The following is a 17,450-nucleotide window of genomic DNA, read 5'->3' on the forward strand; positions in this document are numbered from 1 at the left end:
CGAGGCAGGGCCCAAAGGAGGAGAGCTGCTTGTGAGGGGCAGTCGGGTCGGTGGGGATAGCTCGGGCGGAGGCTGCGTGAGCCCCAGGATCTGTTGCACGCTTTGATATGATGGCTTTTCTCATCTCCCTGCATTTCCCTCAACGTTTAGCCAACTTCAAGCAAGAACTGGCTTCAATTATGCTTTGCACGTGGTTTCCATAGATGACATCTCAGCATGTCAGTGAAACATCAATGAGCTGGAAGAACAAGCTGGTTAATTAGCATGCAAATAAGCTCACTCCTTAATGAGAGAAAAGCTTTTTCTAGCTCACTGTGTCTCCAACACGCTAGTTTCTGCTATGTCCTACAAATAACATGTTTATAGGTCAAAGACACATAGGTGTGCGCATTTTCCCCCTACATTTCTGGCATTTCTGCATGTAATCTGCCTGTGCCTGAAGCCTAAATTCTGCCTGGGTGACAGTGGACAAGGAAGGCCAGGTGAAGTTATCCCAATATGCCTGATATCTTTCAATGTCAGAGGCAGCATTTGTATAATAGAAAAATAATTAGCTCATTAAGAGGGCTAAAGAGCTTTTCATTTATCTGCAAAGTTCTGCTCTAATAGCTGTACTGGTAAAGAGTGAAAAAACCATGCCCTGTGTCCACACAGCTATATTGCAAAGCCCTTGGAAAAATGCTGGAGCCCTTTGGCCTTCCTCTTTGCGGCACCTGGGTGAGGTGCAGCTGGGGTCCTGCTCCCCGGCACAGGAGGAGATGCGTCAGCACAGCCCCAGCGGTAGAGGCTCTGCTCTCTGGACACCCAGTGAGTGTTCGTACCTGTGCCTCTGTGCTGTGTTATGTGTTCCCATCCCCATGGGTGTTTGTACCTGTGCCTCTGTGCTGTGTTATGTGTTCCCATCCCCATGGGTGTTTGTACCTGTGCCTCTGTGCTGTGTTATGTGTTCCCATCCCCGTGTAGTGCTTCTTCCGGGTGTTTTGGACGCATTGATGGGCACTCAGCAGTTGGCACATTTCTGCTGACCACTGATTTTCCCCAGGGCAGCCACTGCCTCCAAGGGCACGGCCAGCCCACCACCCAGCACTTGGGTGGCGGCACCGGCCTTTAGGAATCCCCAGCTCTTGCCACAGAGCAATGCTTTATATTTTCTAAGGGTAAATATACCAAATCGTTTTACCAGTTCAAATCAGTTGTCATAAAACCCACCCCGTGGCGTGTGGTGTCATTATTACGAGGATTAATTTTGTTTTGCACCTCATTCCTCCGTGACAGCTGCCACCAAACAGGACGTGCTGGTGACTTGGTTGTATCTCAGAGCAGAGCCTGGCCTCGTGTCCCCTTCTGCAGCTCGGGAACTGGCCACGGCCCCATGCCTGCTGTGCAGCGGTGCCACGTAAACCACATTTAGCGCTGTCCCCCCACGAGAGCAGACAGCTTAGGAAATACCTCTATGGATGAACGTGCCAGGTGGCCCCAGGCGAGGCTGGTCAGGGCCATTAATGCCTATTGCTTCACTCAGTGCCCGACAATTGGTCATTACAGCAGGATTTTGTAGCCTTTATCTCATCCCGTAGTTCCAAATAGCCCAGGGATCCAAACCCGCTCTTGCTGCCTGAACCATCATCTCCCCTCTGGCTACAGCTGTCACGTCCACTGCGATCCATTGTTGCGGGGAAAAGATGGCTTATGAGGAATTAAATCCTTTGTAGTACAAAATCAATTGATCTGAATGACTAAATCAATACAGGCTGCTTTGCTGACTGCTCATTTTCATATACCATTGAAATTCTGGAGCTTTTAAATGAAGCTGCCACTGCACCTTCATTCTGGAAGTGCAGTTCTGCAGCACCAAGAGCTGTGGCACAGGATTAGAGACCCCCTTTTCTCTGTCTTTGAGGGCAGAGAAAGAATAATAACTGGAGAACACCTTCTGGAGCTAGTGGGACCCTACAGACCAAAATATTGAAGACTTCCATGGAAGACTCTCCCATTTTGGCCAGCTAGCCAGTCCTTACTCCACGGGAATGAAAACATGGGATTGAAGGAAAGAAGCTTTCCACATGTGTTCTTCTAGTTAATCAAGGAACATACCACAAGCAAAAGAGCTGTGTATTTATTGTTTAACTTGAAGTTTGGACTTGTCTTTATTGGATAAGTCCTATTCTTCAGACTCTTTCCTCTAAGATCAGAACAGAGCAAATACATGAAATGGGAGTCCGTTTTTGAGTCCATGGACTCAAAAAGGGTTTTCCTGGAAATCTGCACTTTCTAGCTAGTGGAGCATAACAGCTGTCATTTACCGTTGTAACACAGGATGGCACAAAGGCATCGTTATATAAGGAAGTTGTGTATTTTGAAGGCCTGGAGAATGAACCACAACACCATATAGACGGTAACATTTCCAGGACAATCTTTTTTTCTGCTCGATGATGAGCCAACTTAGTACCTCCTACTTGTTCACCTTGCACATGGCAATGGTATCTGTCAGGGAGTCATAAAGAAACCCTGAGTCACGTTAGGGCTCAAGAAGAGCATGGAGCTAGACAGAACATCCTGAGCTCTAGGATACTGATACAGTTTAGGATTAGGTTAGTCAGTGATAACCACTGCTTTTGCAGCTAATCTGAAGAACTTTAAAGACATCTCATTAGACCTTGCACAGCATGATTCTTGAAATGAGCTCTACCTACTCCTCCATATCATTTCATTCAAGGAAACTGTGTAGCTAAATGATCAGTAATTATCTCTTGTAAATGGTTTGTTAGGAACTATTAGGAAAAAACAAACCTCTAGAATGCATCACAAACTCTTGAATATTACATGCAGATTACATTACATCTATTCTCCTCTCTAAAAGTATTGTATAAATAAAAGAGATACAAATATGGAACATCATAATGACCAAAGGCATGGATGGGAATCCACACAAGGTGGAATTAAATATACTCTGCAGCCCAGAGAGCGTGCTGAGAGATGACAGGATACAAACCCACAAGATCACAAGCCCTGTAGTGAAACTAAGTAAGAAATGAATGTCCACTGCCTCTTCTACTACAAAAAATAGGACATATGAAATGAAACCAGCAAATGACAAGTTCAGAATAAATAAAAGGAGATGCTTTTTTGCACAACTGTAGTGAAGATAGAAAATCTGATGAGCTACTATGTACACAGAAACATAGGAACTCCCTGAACTGCAAACTGCTCTGGAAATGTAAAAATGTATTTGTGCCACATTCTTAACCTTTGTTATATTAACCATTGGTGGAGATGGGCTGCTTGGGTAGACAGACTCTTGGCTTGAGCCTATACCTCCACTCTTATGTTTTATTCTGCTACTTTGCTGTGATGGTATATACAAGGGTTTGAATATATGCAGGCTTTGGGCTTTGTGTTGCCTGGGAAATTTTTTGCTTATTTTCATTCTTCTGAAGAAAAACAGGTACTGCCAGTGAGTTGTGGGGGAGAAGACTCTTTTACAAACCAGCAAGAGAGCTATGAATACAGTGAATGTATCAATGCAGCTTTCTATTTTAACTAAGTAGGCATGTTAGCCAATAAAAGCCTACTGCCTCTGCACAGTCTCCATTTTGACACTCTGTGTTTGGGGATGTTCAGCCTGGAGAAGAGAAGGCTCCGGGGAGACCTTATTGTGGTCTTTCAGTACTTAAAGGAAGCTTATAAAAAAATGGAAAGTGACTTTTTATACAGAAAGATAGTGATAGGACAAGGGAGAATGGTTTTAAAATAAACGGGAAGATTTAGATTAGATATTAGGAGGAAATTCTTTACTTAGAAGGTGGTGAGGCACTGGCACAGGCTGCCCAGAGAAGCTGTGGATGCCCCATCCCTGGAGGTGTTCAAGACCAGGTTGGATGGGGCCCTGGGCAACCTGGTCTGGTGGGGGGTGTCCCTGCCCATGGCAGGGGGTTGGAACTGGGTGATCTTTAAGGTCCCTTCCAACCCAATCCATTCTATGATTCTGTTTTTCTAAGATAGTGAGCTGGATTTGTGGAGAAATGAGTCATGTAGTAGAAGAGGTGCAGATTCATGCAATGGAGCTATGGATGAAATAATACAACACTATCCAACATCCATATTCACTAATAAAAGACTTTCTTGTTTGTTTTTCTCCGAAGCCAAGCTTGATGTCAAAAAAAAAAAAAAAAAAAAAGTTCCTCTTGGATCTGAAAAGCAGCACCTGTTTTGCTCCAAGACCCTTGGATCCTTCTCAGGACTGGTAAGAGAGATTTACTGGAGAAAGAGTTCATTTCAATTTCTACTGTGCAAGGGAGTACACAGTTTGAGGGAGTGACATACTGGCAGCCTTCTGCTGTTGCTGTAGTGTAGCAATGGGAAATCAGAATCTATCTGAAATGTATTCATTCCATAAATTACACAGCAGTTGTTCCTTGCTAACATAAAGATAAAACAAGCGGAAGTTAACCTGGATGCTCCCAGTGATCAGGGATCAAGGGCAACACAGGGGAAGCATGGAAGTGTAGGTACTGCTGCTGCCAGCAATCTTTACTGCCTCTGCACCTGCTTTGGGGAAAAAATGAAGAATCCATTTCTGTAGCTAGAGGTTTATCTGAGCCAGCAAACTGGTCTGAAAAGTCTGGAATTATTCATTTAGGACCCTATTAGTTGTGATGGTCTAAACACATGAACACCAAGTAAATGCAGAGTAGTGTGCGGGGTCAAAGCATTAGACCTTCTCATACCAAAAGCTCTATTGCAACTCAAAATCACATTGACAGCATCACCAATTTCAGTCCGCTGCTTTGCTGGGTCACATTCATTATGAAGGTTGAAACCATGTCTGACCTTTCATCAACACAATCCAGTTTTGTATTTCTTGATATGAAGATGTGCTGTAAATTAAACATGGTGTTTTTCAATGCCAAATCAAAGGCAATTCTTTTTTATGAAAATGAATAGCAGTTGTGTGCATGCATGCACGAGTGTGTATGAGGTGTGCCTTGGAACAGACTCTGCAGTAAGCAGCACGCTGAGCAGGATGCTACCTAAGTTCGGCAGAAGCGGTTTGAAGCTGGCTATTTGCAGTGAACTGGAGGAACCAAGACTACAGTGTCTTTGTTCTAGCTTCTCTCAGAAGCACAGACATCGCAATAAGGATGACTTAGAGGTGCTTCTTTCAAATCAGGATCTGCAGTCCACAGCACTCTCCTGGGATAATCATCTATATACTCTTATCTGTCATGAAGCTGCACAAGTCTCATTTGGTTTTCAGTCTGTACAACTGCTGGTCATGATGCCTACTTTCATGTAATTGCCCAGTGGTTACAGCTATGGAAGAATGAACCTAGTTTCACTTGCTGTCTTTGCTTAGGAGAGACTTTTAAATTGCAGGGCAGTGCCTAACCAGGACAGTGTTGGTTGAGGTAGGGTACAGTTTCTAAAATGTTACAGTAGACACTCAGTAAACTGTAAGAACACTTCTGGCAGCAGGCACTCGAGACAAGGACCCTCTTCTCCCAAGTAATACTGTTACCCCTAATAACACGTTGAAGAACCCCTAGCAGCGCAGGGAAATGGGGGCTGAATGTCAGTCCATGATGCTTTGAATCCACCGCTCCCTCATGGTCCCTCTCTGCCCCTGCTCCCCATGGGGTCCCTCCCACGGGATGCCGTCCTTCCCGAACTGAGCCTGCGGGGGCTGCCCACAGGCAGCAGCTCTTCAAGAACTGCTCCCACACGGCTCCGTACCACGGGGTCCATCCCCCAGGAGCAAACTGCTCCAGCACGGGTCCCCCACGGGCGGCAGCTCCCCCCAGACCCCCTGCTCCTGCGTGGGCTCCTCTCCACGGGCTGCAGCTCCGGCCCGGGGCCTGCTCCTGCGGGGGCTCTCCATGGGCCGCAGCCTCCTCCAGGCCACATCCACCTGCTCCACCGGGGGCTCCTCCACGGGCTGCAGCGTGGAGATCTGCTCCGTGTGGGACCCATGGGCTGCAGGGGGACAGCCTGCTCCACCAGGGGCCTCTCCACAGGCCGCAGGGGAACTGCTGCCGCGTGCCTGGAGCACCTCCTGCCCTCCTGCTGCACTGACCTTGGGGGGTGCAGGGCTGGTTCTCACTCCCCTCTCCCAGCTGCTGTTGTACAGCCGTTTTTTTTTCCCCCTTGCTTCAATCTGCTCTCCCAGAGGCCCACCCAGCGTAGCTCCCTGGCTCGGCTCTGGGCAGCAGTGGGTCCCTTCCGAAGCCGGCTCTGATCTGACATGGGGCAGCTGCTGGGCTCTGCTCACAGGGGCCACCCCTGAAGCCCCTGCTACCAGACCCTTGCCACATAAGCTCTATAAGTCTATATAGTCTATTATTCTATTAATCCTGCATTATTTTCTATGATAGAAGAGCTTCAACAAGAGAGATGAAGAATATATATATGTATATACTAATAATTCATTAATATAATAACACTATTAATAGTAATAATAATATACACTACTACTACTATTACACTAAGCAGTGGCTAGAATATAACCTGGCAATTAGGTAGGTGCAGACTGTTTTGCTCACCCTTAGGACGGCATCAAGCGTGATTCCTTCCATTTCCTGAGTGACCCATCTGCCTCCTGAACTATTATGTAGAAGGAAATATGAGGTCCTTCCCCATCTGCTCCTTAAAATAAGTTGAGCCATCACTCCACTTATGCATGGCCCAAGCCAAATAGTGTGCTCTGGGCATGTTCTGGGAGTATTTACCCAGCTGAGCAATGCAAAAATTTTTGAATATTTTGTTGTCTGATTCAACTCTGGAATGAGTGTGAGATGGACTGCTTTTTTCAAGGCTGGGGGAATTCTTGACTAGATAGTGTGGGCATACTACAGGTCTCTGAGAGGCATCAAATAAAAAAGCGTGGCATCGCTTGATTTACGTGACAACTGAACTCCAGTTTTTTCAAAACAACAATTTTGGGGATTTAAATATTTACTTTCTACCTAGATCTCGTTTCTGACACCCAAGTCAGAAGTGAAGTGACAGAAACTCAGCTAATACAAAGCTAAAAACTGTGCAAGGCATAAACCTACCCCCATCCGATATTTTTGGATCAAAGTCTGCAGTATACAAGGTTGTGCAGTATTCTTTTCATTTCGCTAGCTAACCATTTTACATAAAGTAAGCGTATGTATCTAGAATGGATGTTTCACACTTATTTTGAATAACTTACTTTTTAAATTGACTTCTATTAGAAACAACTGAAATTGCTTTGTTTTTCAAGACCTTCTCAAACAAAGAGAATGTCGCAATTTAATGCTATAGTTCCAACACATAATAATGAAATTCTAATGTAGGAAATCTATACAAAATGATAGGTAATAGGAAATTAATTCTCTGCCATTTACTGCACTCTCAAAGTTGCACATTTCTATATCCAATCATGTCTGTCAGTGAGAGCGTATCACTTTTCATCAGTCTCCTGCCAGCACCATAGCAATGATAAGAAGCACATCCTCACCTTCCACTCGGCTCTGCTAGTATATTCTATGTTTTGTTTCCAGAGTTCTTTCATTCTGGTTTCTGCATTACTGCTGAACACAAGGTAAAAATTGTACATAACATAAATGTGAATTTACAACAAAAAGGTAAATTTTTCCCCAAAAGGCTAAAAGGCTACCAAAAAATTATGCTGCTTGTCAATGGAAGAAGGAGGGAGTATTGTGGCATCATACTCATAAACAGTATTGAATATGACAGGTATAAACCTCCTTAAACCAAAATAGACTATACAAGTGACTGGGCTTACACAAACATCAAAAAAACTAAACAAACACAGACTGCAAATTTATCTTTCTTTTTTTTTTTTTTTGATGGTCAGGAAGTAGGTCAGGAAGTAAATGCCTCATTGTCATTCTCTTCTGAAATTCAGTTTTGCACAATATTGTCTGCATTGGCATAACTTTTGTACAGGGCTTTTTGTCACTTTCCTACAATCAAGTAAACTCATTTGAATGATGCTCCTTTAAATACTACAGTACATTCCTGACTACTTCACCAGAAAGTGTTTACTGGAGTGTTCTAAGCAGTGTTTTACCTCTGTTAGGTGCAGCATCACACTTCGGCAACACCACGTTACCCAAGGCTGTTAGAAATACAAATTCTCCACCCAGAACTGCTCCCTTCTCATAGTCCATTTTATCTTCAAGTGAAAAATGAAGAATTTAAAGGGAGATTGAATGCAGTAACTTATCAGTCATCTGTCTTCACTGTGTCAGGACGAATAGTATTTATGTTCATCCAGACTATGTTTCTATCCATAATTATTAACTCTGGCAAGTTCCAAGAAATATAAATGGGGTATTTATATTTTAGCCTCTTCAGAGGTTGAAAGTACACTGTTATCCTAATTCTTCTAATTCTCAGTTCTTGGGTTATTTCACACTGTTGTGGTTTAACCCAGCCGGCAGCTAAACACCACACAGCCGTTCGCTCACCCTCCCCCTCCCTCTCTGGGATGGGGGAGAGAAACGGGAAAGTGAAGCCTGTGAGTGGAGATAAAGACAGTTTATTAAGACAGGAAAATAATAATAACAATAATAATAATAATGATAATAGTATTACTAATAATAATGTGTACGAAACAAGTGATGCACAATGCAATTGCTCACCACCCGCTGACCGATGCCCAGCCTATCCCCGAGCAGCCGGCCCCCCACCCCAGCCAGCCACCCCTATATATTGTTTAGCATGACGTCAGATGGTATGGAATACCCCTTTGGCCAGTTTGGGTCAGCTGTCCTGGGTCTGTCCCCTCCCAGCTCCTGCTGCACCCCCAGCCTGCTCGCTGGCAGGACAGAGCGAGAAGCCGAGAAGTCCTTGGCTTGGTGTAAGCACTGCTCTGCAACAATTAAAACATCAGCATGTTATCAGCACTCTTCTCATCCTAATCCAAAACACAGCACCCTAACAGCTACTAGGAGGAAAATTAACTCTGTCCTAACTGAAACCAGGACACACACACACAAAAATGTGCAATTGTTTTTAGACGACTTGTTATTTCACCAGACATCACATTTTCTTGCTTCATGAACACATAATTCATGTAATTGTGCATGGGGGTTGAAGGAATGTAAGAAACAAACAAAAGAATATACTGTATTTTGGAAATAATTTAAACCTATTTAATAAGTAGTATAATGTTAACACATATCAAATATTCTTGATCTACCAAATTTTAATCTATAGTTTTACAATTTCATCTTAAAATAGTGCCACCTCCCACACCCAAGTCTCCACAAATATCTAAGAATTGAGATTGGCTATGTAAAGTATGTTTAATTCAATGCTTAGGACAATATACCAGATGCAGATATCTGAAGTGAGTTCTCAGAAAAAAGAACATCTTTCAGCAAATGACTATAGAAACATATGCTTCTTTTTGATAACCGGATGGCAAGCCCCTTTTGTTTCATAAGAAATAACATTGCAATCATCTTTAAAATGCTTATTTTGGAGAAATCTGGGGATGATTAAATACGTTTGTACTGATCTGCCTCTGCACTTCCCTGTTTCATCAAAAAGCCTGGCTCAAACATTAGATCTACAATATACTCTTGAGGAGGAAGCAGAAGCCCAGTTACTCCTTGTGGAGAGTCATCAACCAATTTAACTTCATTCCAAGCTCTGTTATACTCGCCACGAACTAAACTACAGCCAATGCCAATTCTGTCTGCTATCACCTAAAAAGGAAAGAAAAAGGTGTTAATCACACTTAGCTTGTGCAATATACAGCAAGTGATGCTTAAAAAGAAAAGAAATACTTCAAAGGCCAAGAGCTTTCTTGATACAGACTGTGTTAATCTCTAAGGTGTTTTGAACTACAGATCTTTACTGTTGGTTCTGCTTAGACAGTGCAGGCTTATAAATACTATTTCTACCATATTCTGTGCACAACATAAAAAATATATATTTTTTCTCTTTTGTGACACCAGGAAAGATATCAGGCAGTCCTTCAGATCTCAAACAAAGTGCAGTACCCATAGTCCCCACAACGTATTCTTCTATCTGGAAGACTCGGTTCTGCACGACATTCTGAAGAACTGTCTACACAAGCAATGAGGTGTAGGTACCTTGCACACATACACTCAGTGCGAATAATTAAGGGTAAAAATGTAACATTTTTATCAGTGTAAGTTTAGGATTACTGCTTCTCCTTGAAGTACACTTCTTGCTTTTGAGCCCCATGAACATGGAAATCAATGAAATGCGAGGCGAGCGCTAGCTGGATGGGACGCCTGCACTGCCTCAATGCTGTACCATCCCCGAGAGCGCTGTGATGGCTTCCAGATACAAAACTGCTTTCTCAGAATGCATCCACTGTGAAGAAATGAAATCCTGAAAGATTTTTACATTTTTACAAATGGACACAGATATCCTGTGCTTAGACTGATGTGTCTCTAAGAGAGATGATCTGTCCCTACAAAGGTTTCTTTGTAAACATCACAGTAAGAGAACAGTGGAGGGTAAGAGAACACCAGTGCTGCTTCAGCACAATTAATTTATTCCCCCAGACCTCCACAAAATACGTCAGGAATGCTCTCTCCCCATGTATACCATAAATTTCAGATTGTACTCTTTCTCCCAGGCTTAGTGTCCTAGGCCTTTGTTTCTCTTCTCCTTTCCATGCAAGAAGGAGTAAAGTCCAGTTAACCAGCAGCCAAGGAAGGAGGATTGGACAGATAAGCAGGCATACATAAAGTCAGAAGAAGAAGTGAAGCTTCCCAGTCCATGAAACTAGAGCATAAAAGCTGTTACGTTCTGTCACAGAATACTGGACAGATACTGAATAGAAATTGTCCCGAGAAGCTTACATTTACAGCATGGGAAAAAAAAAATCAGGAAACTGCATAATTCAATATTTTACAGTTTACAGAAAATGTAAAATGTTTTGACTACCATTCAAATAACTTGGCTTTTTGCCATTTATCAAGTATTCTGCTGATATCACTTAAGACAATTTAATGACAACAAGAATGTTTACAGAATGAAGCGATGCTGGCTTTCATTCACTGGGAAATCAACTTTGCCAGTAAAAAATGACTTAAATATATACACAAGATTTTACATTAATATAAATATTATATTATACTGATGCAAGTATACTTTAGTTTATAATATACATTTAGCAGAAATAACTCTATGTTGTAAAATAAATGTTAATGTACCTTGAAAAGTAAAGCCCTGTGGTAAAATGTCCCTTTTTTAACTTTCCCAATAGGCACAACATTGGATTTCAGTTCATATTCTATTTCACTTATATGAAGTTCCCAGCTGAAGTCATGTAGTTTGTCTCTTTCAATTGCACCACCCATCTTGTCTGCAACAAACCTGCAACAAATTTACAATTACAACAATTAAATCTATAATGTCTCTTGAACTTATTACAAAAACGTATCAGCAAAATGAAAGGTACAGAAGCAGTAAGACAATGATATATAAAACTTTAAGACTGTCTACGTGTGCTTTAATTGTTCAGTTCAGTAGCTGATATTTTACATATGCTCACTATTAAATCCAGATAAACCTAACTCAGGTCATTCACATTTGTCACAGACCTAAGCCAAGGTGCAGCAGCTGCCAGCAGCAATTCTAGAAATGTCTAATGTAGGAACCAGCTACTCAGAGAAAATCATCAATAAAAGTGAAATTACTGAGGAAGTAGTTCAGAAACTAATGTTCATCTTCACAGCTACTGGATTATGTGAGCTATATATTACAATCCTTAACCCTAGCATTCATTTGAAATAATAATAAAGACATGAGAATATATATGACAAAAATAAAGCCATAGGTAATGATCCCAACTGAGGAAAGCAATGATATCCAGAAAGGGTACTTCGACCTCTACATGTGTTTTCTTACATCAAAGCCAACATCTGGGGGCAGGGGGCTGTCTTTATCCATAAAAGAGAATAGCTCCATCAAAGAAAGAGAAGATCAGAATCCACAATCTGTGCAAACACTGCCCAAACCATGCCTTTGGGGTGATCGTGCATAGATAGGATCAACCCCCAGTTTGTAAGTCGCTAGCTCCTCTTGCACACACCTTCACCCCCTCCTGCACAGCCCCTGTATGTACAGACCTTTGTTCCTCACAGTGTCCTCAGCCAAAGGCACGGGCACTACTGAGGGCTGCGACTCCAGACAGGGTGTCGCAGAGCTGACACAGGAATCACAAGCCACTGCCTCAGACCGGGAGAAAACCTGCACCATCACATCTCCATTATAAACTCTCTGTGAGCAGGTTCTGGCCTCAGTAAATGCGAGGCACTAGCAGGGGCCTTATTTCTGAAAATCTAGGGCCTACGGAGGTGCTGGTACCAACAGCATGGGCACAGGGAGTTATCGCTGAGCAGACTGGATGTGGTATCCTGAAGCTAGGGATTACTGGGTGAGCCTGAGGAAGCGAGGGGCTCCAAGCACTCATTTGCACTGCTCGTGCCTGCAGCCAGCCCTCAATAAAGGGAGCAAAGCTTCCCGAGCCTGCATGCACACCACTCCCATGCATGCACAACGATGTACTGTGTTTGTTTAAGAGGACACAGCCAGCACCACAGCGTGTCCCCTAATCCACGCCAGCTCCCTCCTGGCAAGTACAGCAGGAGCCCTGCCCAAGCTGCCGGGGGCTCGTCAGCTGCCTCCTCCTGCCCTTCCCATTCAGCACACGCCACCCAGGCAGCCACCGAAAATGCCACATGCGTATAAAAATCCCCACAGAAAATATACTACTTCGGTTCCTGATGATTTTTTCACTGGGCTGTGTATCTGCAAATATTTCATTGGTGTGTGTGAAGAGCGGATTTGAAAGAGTATTTTACAGATTCCACCTTGACAAAGGCAGCATAATTTATACACAGCTGGATAGTTAAGGATGAATACCTGTCTTGTCAAATTTTGCAATCAACGGAAAAGTCATTCCTCATATCACAGCGGACCACTTCATTAAAAATGAAGGTTAGTAGAAGAAACAAATTTTGTGAGACTCAGCGGGATCTGACGCCAAACTCTCCAGATTCAGGAGGCAGCCAGGAAACTGGTAAGATAGTAAAGGTTAAACTAAGGAGAAGATGAAAGCAGCCACACTGCTTGGAGATGACAGTGATTGGTGCCCAGGCCGAGCAGTCGGGGTAACTAATGAATCACACATTGATAACAACACTCTGTACACACATCAGTGCAATGTTCTCGCGCTACTTAACCACCAGGATGTTCATTACAGCAGCACCTAAAAATTATATTTAAAAATGTCTTGTACTTTTGGGTTTACAGAAAAAAAAAAAAGAAGAAAGAAAACCAAAAAAAAAAAAAAGAGAGAGTTTTGTCACGAGCCCCAGCTGGGCCCAAGCCCCAGGAGAGCCGGGCCCTCCAGCCTCTGCCCACCACGGGCTACAGCAAGGCAGGCACATTCCCCAGATGTGAACGGCTGCTGTGCTGTCTCGGCTACTGGGAAGGCCTACATGTGCTGCTGTGAAGTGCCTGTGAAGGTATAGGAAGGAAGAAATGGAGAGGAAAAGAGCTGTCTGGGGAAGGTCCAGCAGAAGGTCACGAAGGCCTCTCAACACCTGACAATCATATGGCTGACTAAAAGTAAATGCAAACTGTACAAAGTTCCAGGTGCAAGGAACTAAAAGGACATCTCCTGGGAATCTGGACTTTCTCCTGCAGAGTACTGAATTTTTGCATTTTGGTCAGTTTTTCAATCCTTATCCAAAACTCATTGGAGTCAACAGAAATGCTCTGGCACTCCTGTTTGGGCTGGGCCATACCCAAGTAGCAGTGACAAAAGAATGGCTTTATGTGCTTCCTTCTAGTTCTTTGCTTTAAAATTCAGGGAGTGGGGGGAAAGCATTAATTACCAACGTCTGATTGCTGTTCAGCAATGTTCAGGGCATTATCACAGCCAAGATCACAACCAAGAATAAAGGCAATCTGAATTATCACAAAATAGGTGGAATGTGAGGAGGAATGGAAGTGGACTTAGTTCATGAAACAAGCTCTCTAATAACACTGGGCCAAAGCTGATTCCAAGTAAAGATGAGAAAAATAAAAAAGTTGTCCTGTGATGAGAAAGCTAGTATTTTACCAAATGAACTTATCAGCATTATTTATGGAAATATAATTTGGTACTCACTGTGCAAGAGCCACAACCTGTTCCCGCGTAGTAGTGAGTGGTAGGATTGTTTTAGAAGCATCATTAATATAATCCAGTAAAATGAAGTCAGGTGGTGGTTGCCATTGTGCATTTTCTTGATTTATTTCATCCTGGACTTTGGATATAATCTGAGTACCATCTATCATTTTTTCCTCTTCTTTTTTCCCCTTCCCTTTTCTTATATAGAAAACAACGTACATTTATTTAGAGTACTGTAACCTCTGAAGTCCAAATCCTGAACAGGTACCATAACCAAATAGCAGAAGTATAAATTAAATGCTTGTTTTGCTTAGATAAAATACTGTTCATTTCACAACTTTCACAGCAACTACAAAATCGGTGTCTTACCAGGAGTATTGTTAAGATCTATACAATTAGATTAGGATTTTTCATTTCTGGGAACATGTAGAACTTGTGTTTTGTAAGCATCATGTCGTTTTTCAACATGGGTCTTGAGAAATTCTACTGGGAAATCTCACAAAATTTCTTCTATTTCTTTAACGGGACTGGCTTTTTTAAAGAAAAAAAATACAGAATATTTCCAGTATTCTTGGAAGGAAAAGAAAAGAAATAAAGGGCCACCAGAGAGTAGTGTGCTTGAGGGCACAATATCATTATTGTATGGTCTTCAAATTATTCTTGATTTTTTTACAATGAACAGCACTCTTAAGAAGGTATTGTACAAAGCAGAAAGGCATATACCATTATCAGTAGTCTAATTCAAGCAATTTGTCTTCAGACTACTTTTCAAACTTTTCTTTTACCTATTGAGATTCATCATATTCACAAAAAGACCTTTTCATAGATTTTATAATGCACATTTTTTAGAAGGACAACCAATTAAGATTTAATCTTCAAATTATAGAAAATTCACCACCCTGTTAAATAAACTGTTCTGGTTATTAATTACACGTATGCTTAAAAAAGCAGACAAACTGTTTTCCTTATCTAATTTGACTCTAGCTAACTATAGCTATGGAACCTTACAATGGCAGATTAAACCACTACCTACTTGTCCCCTTAAAGAGTTAGGCATAATGCTTGAGAATAACCTGTTAAAAACAACAACAAAATTAACTACTCCCACCTCTCTGATGTCTGATTTAATAAGTTTTCAAAATAACAGACTTCTATAGACAGTATAATTCTTGTTCCTTGACCATCTTGTCTCTTTCTCCCCTGCTCTTCCCTTTTGTAGACCCAATATTTTATCTTCCCTATGAAAACTGCACTGCTAAGTGATTGCACTCTTTGCAAATGCAGAGGAGCATAGAAAAGGAGAACTAATGGCAATTAATAGTCTCCAAGCTGTTAGGATTCCTGCGGTAAGTTCAGTACAAATGTCCTGCGACACCAGAGAACCAGTGTGAGGAAGACGGCAGCCAATGCACCATCCTACCACCAAAAGACAGCCATGACACCTATTTTCTTCCCTTTCTTGCATAATTTAATCTCTCATCTCTCTTTCAAAATGGAGTAAACGAGCATTGGAAAGTATTTCCTTAAATGCTCTACGAGAACATAGCGTGGAAGAAATACATATATATCAGTCTACATTAAAGATAACATTTTAGCCCAGTCATTGTGTATATCAGATACACAACTGTTTGATCAAAAATGTTGCTATCTGTCTATGCAAATACATGTCAAACTATCAACTAGGCACTTCCTCTACATCTAATTCAAACACTTCCAGCAGACAATTATAACTCTCCTTTCTCTTAGCTTTCAACTACAGTTTATATAAACTAGTATCACTTTTCAAAAACAATGGTTTTAAGCTGTGTTCAGTGGTACTTTGCAAAATAATGATGAACAGAAATGTATGATCAAAGGAAAAAAATATCTAGAAAAAAGTCTAAGCATGTTTGAGGCTTGGAGTCAGCTATTGACCTTCAAGTAACTCCCATATATCTCACAAATTAATAGTAATAATGGTGTATGAATTATGGATTCAAAATGAATGACAATGGGGTTATAAATCATACAACTTGATCATGACATTCAAAAGCAATTATTTCATACTTGAAGAAAGAAGGCTTTGTATCCCTGCAAGTTTACTATGGGGAAATGGAGCCAGGCATTTGTTTTTTCCTATTTTTTTTCTTGCTTTCTGGAACAGTTATGATCGCTAACAATGCAGTCACTTACTGTGTAATTGACATAAATTACATTAAAAAGCAACTATCTAAGGGTATCCTCACCTTACACAATAATAAACAAACACATGATCTTGTCAGAACAGGTCTCTGTACTTTGAGACTATGCAAAACGGTCTAAGTCTCTAGAGCATCTTCTGAAACGAAGAAATCCCCCACAAGTACACAGCAAATATCATTGGCTTGATATCTCCCCATCTCTCCTGCTGTATTTAAGTAAACTGGCATATGCTTAGTGTGTCATGGCCAAAACATGCTGAGCATCAGGAGGACCTTCCGAATGAGCAGAAGTTAGAATAGGCCCAGTTAGACACTCAAGATGCAGAATTTATTCTTTTGCATCCCGAAACAGGAACCTTCCACAATGTGATTCATTTCAGGTATTTAATAAGAACTTGTTTAAACTGAATTCCAGAAGTGCTTGCAGCACAAATAACCAGCCAAACGTAAATGTCTGTCCTGTAACTCAGTAACTTTTGGCTAGATTAATCTCACAATTTGGATCCTGGTTCAAAGTCAGAACCTCAACTCTTCACCTTCAGTAGCTATTACCTGTCAAAAATTTGTATTGCAGTTCTAAATGAACCTATACATACATAATTCAGAATGTAATACCTTAAGCCTTTTTCTTTACTGCTGCTTTTACTGAACGAAGATCTCCTTCCAGGTGGCTCCTGCTTTTCCTCTACTGGGGATACCATTAAGCTATTCAGAACACAAAGCAAGGTCAGTTCCCATTTTCTCTCATCTTTCTTACTGCAGATTTCATCTCTCAAGCACACACATATATACATATACAGAAATATATAAGCAGTGTAAGAAATCAACAATTATCTCTATTAATTAAAGGTCTGTATAAACAATAGCGTATCATAGTTCATAGATGAGCTTCAAGCTGAAAATTGCAAACATAGTACCTCAGTTCCTATGACAGACATTCTTTATTCAAACCCTGCAGCAGATAGCATTTTGTAATGCCATCACTCTGTAGAATTCACAGCCCTGAGGTATAGCCAAGAACCCCTGTACCACAAAACAAGGAGAATTTGGAAGTCAGGACTGGGTCCCACAGAAACCAGCATGATGCATGGTTGGCTCCCTAAGTGAGCTAACAGGAA

At 41.8% G+C, this 17,450-nt stretch overlaps 1 protein-coding gene across 8 annotated transcripts in view; it reads right to left on the reverse strand.

Annotated features, from left to right (window-relative positions):
* Nucleotides 1-7,933: 7,933 nt before the first annotated feature.
* Nucleotides 7,934-17,450, reverse strand: part of ARMC3 (armadillo repeat containing 3) — a 63,524-nt gene continuing 54,007 nt past the window's right edge. For 6 of the 8 annotated variants that reach the window (XM_080581701.1, XM_080581699.1, XM_080581697.1 and 3 more), the window contains 4 exons: nucleotides 16,948-17,037; nucleotides 14,153-14,350; nucleotides 11,187-11,349; nucleotides 7,937-9,701 (listed from right to left, as the gene is read on the reverse strand). In XM_080581701.1, the coding sequence (XP_080437827.1) occupies nucleotides 9,492-9,701; nucleotides 11,187-11,349; nucleotides 14,153-14,350; nucleotides 16,948-17,037 (661 nt within the window). In that variant the 3' untranslated portion in view covers nucleotides 7,937-9,491. Of the gene's footprint in view, nucleotides 9,702-11,186; nucleotides 11,350-14,152; nucleotides 14,351-16,947; nucleotides 17,038-17,450 lie in introns of all 8 variants that reach the window. The other 2 variants (XM_080581702.1, XM_080581703.1) reach the window with 2 other exon arrangements.

This window comes from Anser brachyrhynchus (genome assembly GCF_964034855.1).
Source record: "Anser brachyrhynchus genome assembly, chromosome: 2".
Lineage (NCBI taxonomy): Eukaryota > Metazoa > Chordata > Aves > Anseriformes > Anatidae > Anser > Anser brachyrhynchus.